This window comes from Callospermophilus lateralis, chromosome 12 (genome assembly GCF_048772815.1).
Source record: "Callospermophilus lateralis isolate mCalLat2 chromosome 12, mCalLat2.hap1, whole genome shotgun sequence".
NCBI lineage: Eukaryota > Metazoa > Chordata > Mammalia > Rodentia > Sciuridae > Callospermophilus > Callospermophilus lateralis.
In genome coordinates, this window is record NC_135316.1 from 81,303,101 (window position 1) to 81,315,204 (window position 12,104).

The window sequence follows — 12,104 nt, forward strand, 5'->3', positions numbered from 1 at the left end:
ATCCAGACACTTCATGAATGGTATTATTTAACAATGTGCTATCACCAATACACAGTCATCCCTCCACATCAACAGGGATACATTCCAAGATATTCCATGGATTCCTGACACCTAAGAGAGTACCAACCCCAATATATACTACATTTTTCCTATACATACCTACCTTTAATAAAGTTTAGTTTATAAGTTAGTAAGAGATTAACAACAATAACTAATGATAAATGCAACGGTTATAGCAATGCACTGTAATGAGAGATATTTAAAACTATGACTGGTTTATTTCTAGAGTTTTCTACTTACTAATATTTTCAGATATCAGTTAACCTCAGGTTACTGAAACTGTGGACAGTAAAAACACAGATAAGGAGAGACTACTGTGTACTGTTGGATCCCTGATAGGCCTAGGTGACAGCAGAGTTGAAAGAAAGTGTCGTGGATGAGGGCTGGTAAGAGTCCTGTGCTCAGATTTCTTCCACAGTCCTTTGGGGCCCAGTTCTGTAAGTGACCATCATGGTATCTGCTAATAATCCATCCTAAAGTTTAGCACTTTTCATTCAAGAGGTAACAAGCAAAGCAAGGGAATTCAGGATTGAAGGAAAATGTACCCAGGCAGATCTGAGTGAAGAAAACCATAACTGGGCATAAGGCAGTGGTGAATTCTTTATTAATTCTAAATTCAGTGAATTCAGATTGAAATAATTCATTTTTAGACTTGGCTATTTAAGAATAACCACATGAAGCTGAAAAATTTCCCCATTCAAGGTAACGAATTGTTTAATAAGGGCCTCTGGAAAATAATGCCAGTTGAATTTTAATGAGTACAAATAAATAACAAATCCCTTCTCACTGGCTCTCAGAGACTTGTGGTGTCACAGAATAAAAAGCAAATAAACTCAATACAAGCGTCGAAATTACTTATAAAAGTATTCTAGCAACGATTCAACAAAAACGGGTGTAATACCTTCTGGGTGTCAAGAGCCATTTTAAGAGGTTGCTAATGCTTTTGGGCTTAGAAAGAGTCTGAAAAGACCTCCCACATTAAGAGCATAGACCATCCCTAACTTTCAGGAAGGTCATGTTGTAAAACGTAAATGATGTGTTTGCCATTTGGGTTTCATTTTTCCAGACTGATGGTAATAGAAGAGAAAGCACTGGACCCAGTGTCTTTAAAGCAAGGAGGTGGGTCCAAGGGCCCCAGTGAGGGAGAGGGCTTGAGATGCCCACTCTGCAGGTGGGGTGGAAGTTCCATATGCCTGAGGTGCCAGGACCAGACCTGTTGCTCCTGGGACAAGTGCTAAGGCTTTTGAATGAGACATAAGTGAGGCTCAGCTCTAGCTCTGCTGCCTTTCAGCGGCTTGTCTTTGAGCAATTCACTTCTTTGAAAGTCAGTTTCTTCCTCTAAAACAGGAAAAGCAACACAGACCAGTGTGGCAGACTTGAGATCACATGAGGACCTTCGGTTCAGTGTGTCCCAACTTTCTCTTATCCTTTGGAACTTGTTCCCTTACTCTTCAACCAATCCATTAGCAAATACTGTAGTTCTATAGTTTTTATCTCTTAAATATCTCTGCAACATTTCCATTTACTTCCACCCCGACTGCCTACCCTGAGCCAAATCTCACCACCATCTCTGGCCATAGAATCTTAATGTGTCCTACTTTCCCCCACCTTGACATTCTCATAAGAACTAGCCTGTGCCCAGTATTGTTCCCCTCTATGCCATTCTTGGCAGGCCAAGAGCTCTTTAAAATGCAAACCTGATCCCTCTGCTCCTACTTAAAATCATTCAATAACTTCTCTTTGCCCTTTGGATAAAAACCAAACTCCTTCACCTGAATTTTAATGCTTTGCACTTCCTGCAGCCCCTGTGTCTTCCTCCATCCTCATTCATAACACTTTTCTCTGTCCAACTTCACCTACCTGTTGTGGCTAATTTATTCAGGTCACTTCCATGAATAACACTTGTCTCCTGGGCTTGAGATGCATTTCTCTCATTGTGCCCTCTGCAAAATCACCTGGCTAACTCCCTTACCCACTGCCCTCTCCAAGGTCAACCTTGACTCCTTTGGTTGTAGACCTTCCTGATTTGAACCTGTTAGAATTCCAATAGCAACACCCAGGACTTCCCCCTTCAAAATGCTGCATTGTAATGAATAGTTTAGTTCTCTGATTTTCTCCTGGGGTAGAAGGCTGGTGCAGCTAGGGAAGGTGTAGTTTTGGATTATTTAGGTTAGATTTCGGCCTCTATCCCCCATTTGTTTGTCAAATTGCTCATCATTTTTATGACTCTATTTTCTCATCAGTGAAATGGAGAGAAATAATTATGTCAACCTCAGAGTCTGTGAGATTTAATTGAGATAATATTTATGCCCTTAAATGCATAAATGTGTGTGCATTTATAAAGAGATTTAAGTGTATTGACTGATACATACAAAATAAGTGTTCAATAAACTGAGATACATGTTTAATGGGTACTTACTACATACAAATATATTGTTATTGTTTTGCTTTTTTTTTTTTTTTTTTTTTTGGTACTGGGGATTGAACTCAGGGACATCCCCAGTCCTAGTCCTATTTTGTACTTTATTTAGAGACACGCGGTCTCACTGAGTTGCTTAATGCCTCACAGTTGCTGAGGCTGGCTTTGAACTTGGAATTCTCCTGTCTCAGCCTCTGGGATTAAGCGCCTGGGCCACCACCCTCAACTTGCTTGGCATTCTTAAAGTGAGAAGTTTATGCCTGGGACTGTTTTCCTCTTTTTCTTCATTTCCCATCAACTTGGTAAGATTAGTGACCCCAGAGTGAAAAGTGTTAATACAGGGTTCACTTCCTGTTTGTTCATTTTCCAGTCCAGTCTGAGTATTCTTTAGGTATTGCATAAAGATATGAAGTGGACGAGAAGTGGGCATAGAATGTATTACATGTATACAGCACATCCCTGGCCAATCAGTGGTGTATCTCTCCCCACGCTGGTAGTAGATTTTTGCCTCTGTACCGTTCTGTTGTCCTTGTCATTACTGAGCCACTGGCTGGGAAGTCCAATGTGTTGAGTCTCAAGCATGAAGTTCATTCAGCAAAGAAAATTCTGTAGTATACAAGTAAATTAAAGCATTCTCAGCTTCCCATTTCACTCTAAAAAAGAAAAAATCCAAAAAAAAAAAAAAAAACTACAGGTTTTGTGTTTTAAGAAGGAGTCACCAAATACATTTCAAAGACAAAACTGCAAATTAGTGCTGGATGAGGTACTTGACATTCTTTTTATTGGTGCAGAATAATTAGGCATGCACAGAACATACCGTGTGTGACAGTTTTTTAAGGTCTTGGGAGGAGATGAAAACAAGGAGCTTCCCACTTTCATGGGCCGCTAAGTTTTTGTGAAAACATGGTTTAGGAAAAATCAATAAACACCGTACCTTGCCAGTGAATTATGTGAGGGTGTCCTTATTACCTAGTAGTTGCCAGGCTTTAAAAGAGTTATTGTCATTTTGATTTCTCAGATGAGTCACTGGGGCTCTTGCCCCCAGAGCACTTTATTATGATTCAGTGCAAAGGACTGGGAAGGCTGGGGCTTCCGGGAGTGAGTGTGTCGGTGGGGGTAGCAGTGGCTCCGCATTGGCATGAGGCTTAATTGACACCTTTGATGTAGACTAAGACAGAACCCGCACCTCCCACTGCTGCTGGGAAGACGTCAGCCTTACGCAGAAAAGGCATCTGCTGATGAATCCTGCATCTCATTCAGCTGCTCGGGGCGCAGCCTTAGCCATCCTTAACTAATCCAACCGCGTCCCTACTTCCGCTGGTGCTCGGCTTAGTGCTGAGAGGAGATCTTGCCTCTTGCCATTGTCAGGTCAAACACTGTGTCCATGTTAGAACTCATTGAAGGTAAGTGGAATGCACTGTCGCTCTCCCTCCTGGAAAGTGTCTGTTGTACACCTCCAGAGTGTATGTGTCTCCTGCCTGGTTCTACCTTACTCAGTGTGGACTGTAATGTCATTTTTACAAGTAAAATTGAGGCAACTTTATGTGTCTTGATAAAAAAAAAAAAAATCTGTCTCTAGGTGTTTTATCTGTTCTTAAAGGCAATGCTGCTTAGAGAAAAGAATTGCTTATTTGAGTTCTGTGGGTTTATCTCAGTTTAATGACAATAGTGTATTCTAATTCTCAAAAGTTGAGAATCAGGCAGAATTCCAGTGATTTGAACCTGCTAGAGAACAGCTTTAATTTTCAATGGCAGCACAGACAAACTGTGAGGAGTTCTTCAGTGTCTGTGGCCAATTACTTTGTACTGTTTAAAGCAAGGCCACCAGAATCAGGCTGGTGGATGAATAGGGAACACATGGACTCAGGAACTTCCAGAAGTGATTAAGTAAGTAATTATTTAAAAACAAACAACAACAACAACAAAACCCACAGTGATCTGAGGATGTACCTTGTGAGCTGTGCTAATATTTGCTCCTACTGGGTTAGCATGGGGCATCTAAAGAAAAGGAGGAATCTTACCGAAAATGTCTTAAACACACTTTTAAATTCTCTGTTGGCACAGATAAAGCTATTATTAATACTTTCATCAGAAGTTGTAAAAAGTACATTTTAAAAATTATTATGTAACCTGCGGCTCTATTAAACACAGGATTCACAAAATAGTGAGTTTCTGAAGACAGTTATCCCTCTAAGGCTTTTCTTCATGATACAGATAAATGAATATCTAAATTTTAGCAGATGTCCCTGTTTGTTTCTCTGAAAAGATGAATTGTCATGAAAATTATTTAACATGCCATTTTTCTCTCTGTGTGATTCTTTGTATTTCTAGTTAATGGAACCCCTGGTAGTCAGCTCTCTACTCCTCGCTCGGGCAAGTCGCCAAGCCCATCACCCACCAGTCCAGGAAGCCTGCGGAAGCAGAGGGTAAGGAAACAAGCAAGCTACCTGTTTAAGTTCTGTCTGAGCCTTGATGCAAGAAACAAATAGTGCTGCTTGTCTCTAGGGAATAATCATGCCAGGGCAGGGGGTGACAATACTGGGTCACTTACCATTGCTATGGTGTAGTGAGAACTCTGGGCTTTTAATTTTTCCATCAGTTTGGTCCAGATCTTAACTCTGAAAAGAATGTACATTGGCTGTTTCACTTTTAAATACCTTCCTCTTTTTTTTTTCTTTTTTTTGTTTTAAATGCACAAACTTTATAAGCACTTGTTTTTAAGCTTCCTTAATGGTAATGAATTTTATTAGATATCATCACTGATTACCAGCTGCTTCAGGAAAAGGAAGAGTGCTGTTTTGGGATGGAGGGTCCTGGTGGGGAGTTGCTGTGTGGCTTAGAGTGGTGTTCCAGAGCAGCCAGGAGCTCCTGGGATAGGGGGTGGGTACATAGGCTAAATGGTTTTGTGAATGAAACCCATATTGAGCTCATGTTCTCTCATCTATACTTGTATTTATTTTGAGCCTCTTGTGTAATAAAAGAGCAATTGGCCGAGCTTGGAGAACAAAGTGAAAAAGTTGCAAAACAGTGTTGGTTTCTGCATGTTAAGGAACAGAGTAAGAGTTAGCTCTCCATTCTGGGTGGAAGAACTACTGTTCTGTCCCCTCACAGCCTGTCCTATTTGACCTTTCCAGTAACACCAAGACAAGAATAAGAGAATTGGAGAGGGGGGTTGGGGAAGGTTCAAGGAAGGAAATAAAAGGCTCTCATGGTTTTGATTTCAAAATTAAGGTCAGGGGAGGGCGTGCCCTTAGGATAGAGTTTATTATGATGATGGTCACCGAATGTTTTAATAAGCTAGGTTCCTCACGGCTATTGCACTCAAATACTGGATTCTTGAATTTGGTTTCTTTTGCTATGTTTTTTAAAGTGACACTTCTTGATTCCATAAATTTAAGCTTCACCCCAAATGGAAGCCCCTCTCCTCAAGTCTCCTGCCCAGGAGACGTGGGTCTTTAGGCTGACAGAACTATTGACCATCTCAACAGAGGGGAGAAGGGGGACTTGGTCAGTTCCTAGTCCCACTGGAGCCTGTAGCACCAGGTGTCAGGCTTTATTATCTTTCTCCACTAATTCACCTGGCATCAGGCTGAACTTGTTTAGATTGTTGGATGCAGCCTCTATATGGGCATTATAAAGTCCAGAATCATTAACAAATATTCAAAGAAGAATTGGCCAATTTTGTATAATCTCCTAAAGGCCTACCTGTGAGTGAAGGAAAAGCCTGTGTGGCCATTCTTTTCATGTAAATGTCACCCAGGAAGGCTCTAATCTTATAGGGATTTTATTAGATACAGCACATTAAGGATCCTCTTTCAGAAAAGTTTCCCACCCTGTCTCTAACTAAATGGAGGCTTTGGAGAGTACACCTAGCACAGAAATCCCCCTTTATTCTTTGATCCAATTAAATTCAGATTTAAGATTTATTGATGATGCTCATGTTTAGTTGTTGATGTTGATATCAAATTAAGAGTGATTGAGAATCCCTGCTACAGCTGCAAACTGTTTGTTGATAGTTCCATGTTGGGATGGAAAGCTTTGCTGAGATGTCCTTTGTTGGCAGAATGAAGTTAAAACATGCATCTTTGCCCTCTGTAGTATCCGCTTCACTAGGATTTGTCCAACTGAGGCAGAAAATTTCCATCTGGCTGTGTAGTCATTGGCTTATATAATGAACATTTTTAGCACTTGGGAAATGATTATAAGGTGTGGTTCTCTGACAGATCCTTCATTTTGCCATTTAAACTACCAAGACAAGCATCATCCTTGAGAGAGAGGAGAAAGAGATCCCATTTGAGGTTTTTTTTTTTTTTTTTTTTGGGTGGTGGGGGTGGGGGTGCTTATCACCATCTGAAAACATTTATTAAGCACATGTTGTGAGCAGGACACTGGATATATTCAAAGATGGTTTGTTTTCTAAGCTTATGAATCTAGCTGTATCCATTCAAAGATGATTCTATTTTCGAGCCTTTGAATTTATGAACATCCTCCATCTATGTTCCATGTCAGTGCATGGAGATGTTCCCAGCTGCCTTAGTGAGAGGGCTTTCATCTTGGTGTGTAGACAACTACATCAAGTAACCCCTCCCATTAAAATGGGCCGAGAATATCCCTAAAAACTGATCCTGTTTCAAATTTTGCTAATATCCTTCTCAAATGGTTGGCTATACTCCTATGCAGGAAATACCGAAATAAGTGAAAGATGGTATGTGCTAAAAGAAGACACTTCAAAGAATAAATTAACTTTTTTATTGCAAATTAGAAAACAGTAGCTACTTCTATTTTTTCCTTCTGTGTTGCCTAGCAACATAACCAGGAAAATGAGTTGGCTTCCCCCATCTCAATACACACATTGCACACACATTTACCCCGGTTAAAGTAGAGGAATGTAAAAATGTTTTTTTAAAGGAATATTGAGAAATTTGACTGCCTTATTTACAAAATAAAATCTATATTTTACTTGTATTGCAATTTAATCAGCTTTTTTTCGTAAAATCATGTTTATATGTTACTTCTTATAATGTTTTTAAATAGTCTTTATAAATGAAGAGTCTGCATAAACATATTTGTGGCACAAAGTAGCTCCCCTCCTCCAATTTTTCTAACACCGTTACTTAAATTTCTGTCTAGAAGTTTCTGAATAGTCACAGAATGGGCTCCTGGAGGCTCTTCTCCCATCCATGAACTTTTCTTGGTCCCATTTCTTAAAACATCAGGGCAAAAATACGTTATGTTGTGTAGGTTGAATGAAGCTCCCCTTTATACTCCCACATCACTGACTTTAGTAGATTATCTGATCAGTCAGATGATGTGAGGAGTGGGTGGTACAAAATGGGGGGGGGACCCAATGTAGACTCTCTCTGCAGATCTGAGCTGGTTGCTTGGCTACCAACAGAGATCGAATAGCAGAAAAGGGCAGGAGAGAAGAAGCAGGGTGGTGATGAGCAAGTGGTTGGGGGCCAGGGAAGGAGCATTGGGAAAGGGTGGGGGTAATTATGCATTCTTCCTATCATCCAAACATAAAATTTTGAGAATTTGTTGGGTTTATACTCTGTGTAAATGCAACACCTGAGTTGCTGCTCTGGGACAAGAATATGCTGAATGCCTTCAGGGGCTCCTGCTAAATTATTTTGTAAGGTAAGCACATTCCTCTTATAACCAGAATGGGAAGGAAAATGTTCATGGAAGAATTGCCCAGACACAGAGTGGCCAAGTTGGTCTTGAAGACCTCTGGGGCCAGAGCTGAACTGGACGTGGCAAGCAAAAGTGTACAAATAGATCAGACAACTTTTTTTCTGGCTGATAAGGTGACATCTGCATCATTTTGTCTATGTAGATGGTTTCTTTGTTGTTATCTTTCCTCTTCTGCAAAGCCGCTGACTTTAGAAGGTCTAATTATATTAGAAACCAAGGATGCCCATTCAGGGTTGCTCCTAGGAGAGCAACGGGGCACCCACGAAAGCCAAGTAAACGAATCTGTACCGCCCTTCATCTTACAGGACCTGTATCGCCCCCTCTCATCGGATGATTTGGACTCAGTAGGAGACTCAGTGTAAAAGACACATGGAGCAATGTATATGGTTTGTGATTGGGTGAAGGTTCACGTTTCCTAAGCAAAAGTCTAACAGCAAAATACACAAAAGAGTTTTGCATACTTTAAAGTAGTAAAAACCAAATCATACAAAATACAATACATAGGCATTTTATATTCATGATATTTGTCCTTGAAGGAAAGATTTTTTTAAAAAATATCTCCTCCATTTGATTTGATTAGGGGGAGTTTCAACACAATATTGCTCAATTGCCGATTTTTGTGTGAGACCTGGCTATAGATAAATTTCATATATGGACCCAATATTGAATACAGGAATATGCTAACAATGTAGTATTACAGAGTCATCATTTCCACAGATATAGCTTTCTTTTTAATTGTAAGAAGACATATATATATAAACACACACATTTTTTCTGTACTTATTGTAAAGCAGATCGAAATGGCACTAGCAAACACATTTTTTCCTTAAAGTTGTATTCTTTTTCAAATTTGCATGACTGGTTTTTTAGAGCTACTTTTATTATAAAATAATGAAAATATTCAATTTTTTTCTTTATAAATGGAAAAAGCTTCTTATTATTTTGTGGGTTAATATATCTAAGGGGAAAAAACTCATGTCAAGGACATATCTCTTGAAGATTACCATTGGACATTAGGAACTTGTTTTTGTCAAATAAATTTTATTTTTTTAAAGTTGTCTTTTATTGGAAACAACATAAATATAGCTTAATCTGTATGGAAATATGAAGAACCTATTCAATGGCATTGCTATAAATGATATAATTCTTCCTTACAACTATATATGTGATTTTAAATGTGTAAAGCCCGCAGTTAGGATTTTTTTTCTTTTAACACACAGACCTTTAAAAAAAATGCCTAGAATTTAAAAACAAATTCATTTTGAGAGTAAAAATTCCCTGAAATGGTGCTGTATAAATTAAGCCAAAAATATCTAATTGTTCATTTTGATAAAATCTGAATTTTGCTGTTGTTTTGGAAATGTTCGTATGCAAAACTCCTTTTGTGTTATACCAAGTAAGTCTATGATTATAACCCATTGTCAAACATTAACCTACTAATTCTGCTCTCAGTCTTCTATTTTAAAAATTATAGTCAGCTTTGCTTAAATATAAAACAATTATTTTAAAACCTGAATGTTAGAAATTAATTTAATGTGTATGGTCTATTATGTGTAAGCCATATCCTGTGATCATTTACTTTTACTAGTTCAAACACTAACAATTTTAGATTTAGAAAGCATGGTTTTGATATTCTCCAGGCTTGACATATCTCAGTAGGTGATAAATTTAAAATGTATTATGCCATTTGGGGGATTTTACTTGAAAAATTTTTTCAAATTTTACTTCAAAACAATTTTCAAACATTTGATTCAAGATGGAGAGAAATTCAGTTGTCATACACTGTTTTAAATGTTATCGATTTATCTCCTTGGTAAACTGTTCAACTAGCAAATTTTACCATCTGGTTTATAGTTACCTATGTTACCATCTCACTTTACAAGTGAATTAAATATTCCAACCAAAAGAAGCAAAAAGAAAAAAGTCCAGGCAATCTAACAGCATTTGAAAACTTAGCCCTATAATAATTAGTGCCTCATTATCCTGTCTGTTGGAGAGAAAGACACTTCTCTGGCAGGTTATTCGAGAACTGCAAACTGAACCATTCCATCTTGAAAGAACAGTTCATAAGAATACCTGTTCCAGACCTCAGGTTTTAAAACTGTTTCCAATAGAAACGAACAGAGAGACTCCTGCTGAGATCAAAAGGCTGCTTTGTCTTAGCTGAAACAGTAAACATCTGTGAGGCTGCCTCTGCTGGTGTCTGTTTTAGTTATGTCTTTGTAAAATGCATTACTTAATACAGTCGAGTCCGTAAAAGATTAGTATGTATTTGACTAAACTGTCAAAAATTCAGAGAAAGCAGTGGAACAGTTAACTTAAATCTGGTGGGGTCAGATGGTCCAGAACAAAAATAAATTCCAGTAATTTCAACTTCCCTGCACTGTCAATCTTACGGACAACTACTGCTAAGAGAGGTCCAATAAATGCTATTTGTTCTGTATAAGTGGCAGATATTGCCAATTGATATAAAGCCCACAGCTTTGTTTAGACATGGCAAAAAGAAACTGGACTTATACTAATTGCCGATAGATATCATGGCCAACTTTCCATTCAAGCCGTTCCAAGGGAAATGCTATTCCACAGCATTTAATCTTTTGAACATATGACTTTTATTAAAGGACTGTTCAGGGGCAATATATATCATTTGCTTTTTGAAACTAAAGTCCCTCCAAGATTGAAATAGCACACCACTTATAGACTTTGAGATCTTTTTCTATGCAGGGCATAATTCTATTACACAAAAGCAGAAATAGAAAATCCTTAGCAACAAACCATAAGTTTTCAGTTCATTGCTGGAACCAAATTGGTGATTTATAGGCACTTAAGATTTGCTTACTTACAGAATTCTTTTGCAAAATTAGACACTGAATTTTAAAATTGATGTCTACTGAGCAGGAGAGCACTCCAGCAAAAGTCATGCATTTTTTTTCTATATGGTAATCCTTAAAAGTGCTTTAAAGCCATTGTGCTGTCGTTGAAAGTTTGAAACTTTCTCATTTACACTCACTTTTTATTTCTTAGACATAGATATTGTAGAAAAAGATATTAGAAATATTTCCCTGCTTTCAGCATTTTAGAAGTGTAAAACCTAGTAATATACAAAGTGTAGAGTCCAGTGCAAACTCAGAAGACTATAGGTCTGAAAGCCATGTGGGATATTCTTCTTTGTTTTGCCTCATCATTTAAGCAGGGAGAAATTTAAAGTGTTCCTATAATAGGCTTTTAAGAAGATTCAGGGTCACCCATCTGTGTATATCCCTGCGTAATTATATTAGCTTATCTATTTCAAGACCAAGTAACATTTTGTAAAATATTTGAATATGCATTAATGTACCCCGAGTTAACCAGCAGGGATATTCTGATTGCATCTACTGCAGATCTATATATGATGGGCTTTTTCTTTTTTTCCAATAAAAAATGTATAAAAGTCACATCTCTAAATAAAAGTGAATGACAATAAAGAAGAATATTCCTAAAAAATGAGTCCATATATTTTGCCTGGTGGACTACTAAATTTTTCATAGTGGCCATATATCTGTATAGATGTGTGGGTGTTTTGTGAATTTTCAGGGCTCAATGTGTTCATGGGTGTGCCTATGTAAGTATTCATGTATGTGTATAGACCATAAATAGCAAAGTATGGTGTTTGTGACACAGTCTTATAAGTTACTGGCTCTTGTAGAATCATACGTCCTAAAGTGCTATGCTGTTGACATATCATTTGGGACGTATTTAAGTTCAAAAACTGTTTGCTAAACTTGTATGACAAAATAGTTCAATATTCAGATGTACTGATTTATAAAAAAAGGAAAATGAAATCCAGATAAACAAAAATTGAAATTCAGACAAATCCAATATTGTGTTAACTATTAAATAACACATTAATATTTACATTTTAATGTCTTAGTGTTTGATTCTTAAAATGATT

General features: G+C 37.8%; 1 protein-coding gene across 1 annotated transcript in view; it reads left to right on the forward strand.

The window, feature by feature from the left end:
- Dclk1 (doublecortin like kinase 1) overlaps positions 1–12,104 on the forward strand; it is a 325,307-nt gene that overhangs the window by 245,570 nt on the left and 67,633 nt on the right. Inside the window, exon 6 of the mRNA XM_076871894.1 lies at positions 4,811–4,905. Coding sequence (XP_076728009.1) covers positions 4,811–4,905 — 95 coding nt within the window. The remainder of the gene's footprint in view (positions 1–4,810; positions 4,906–12,104) is intronic.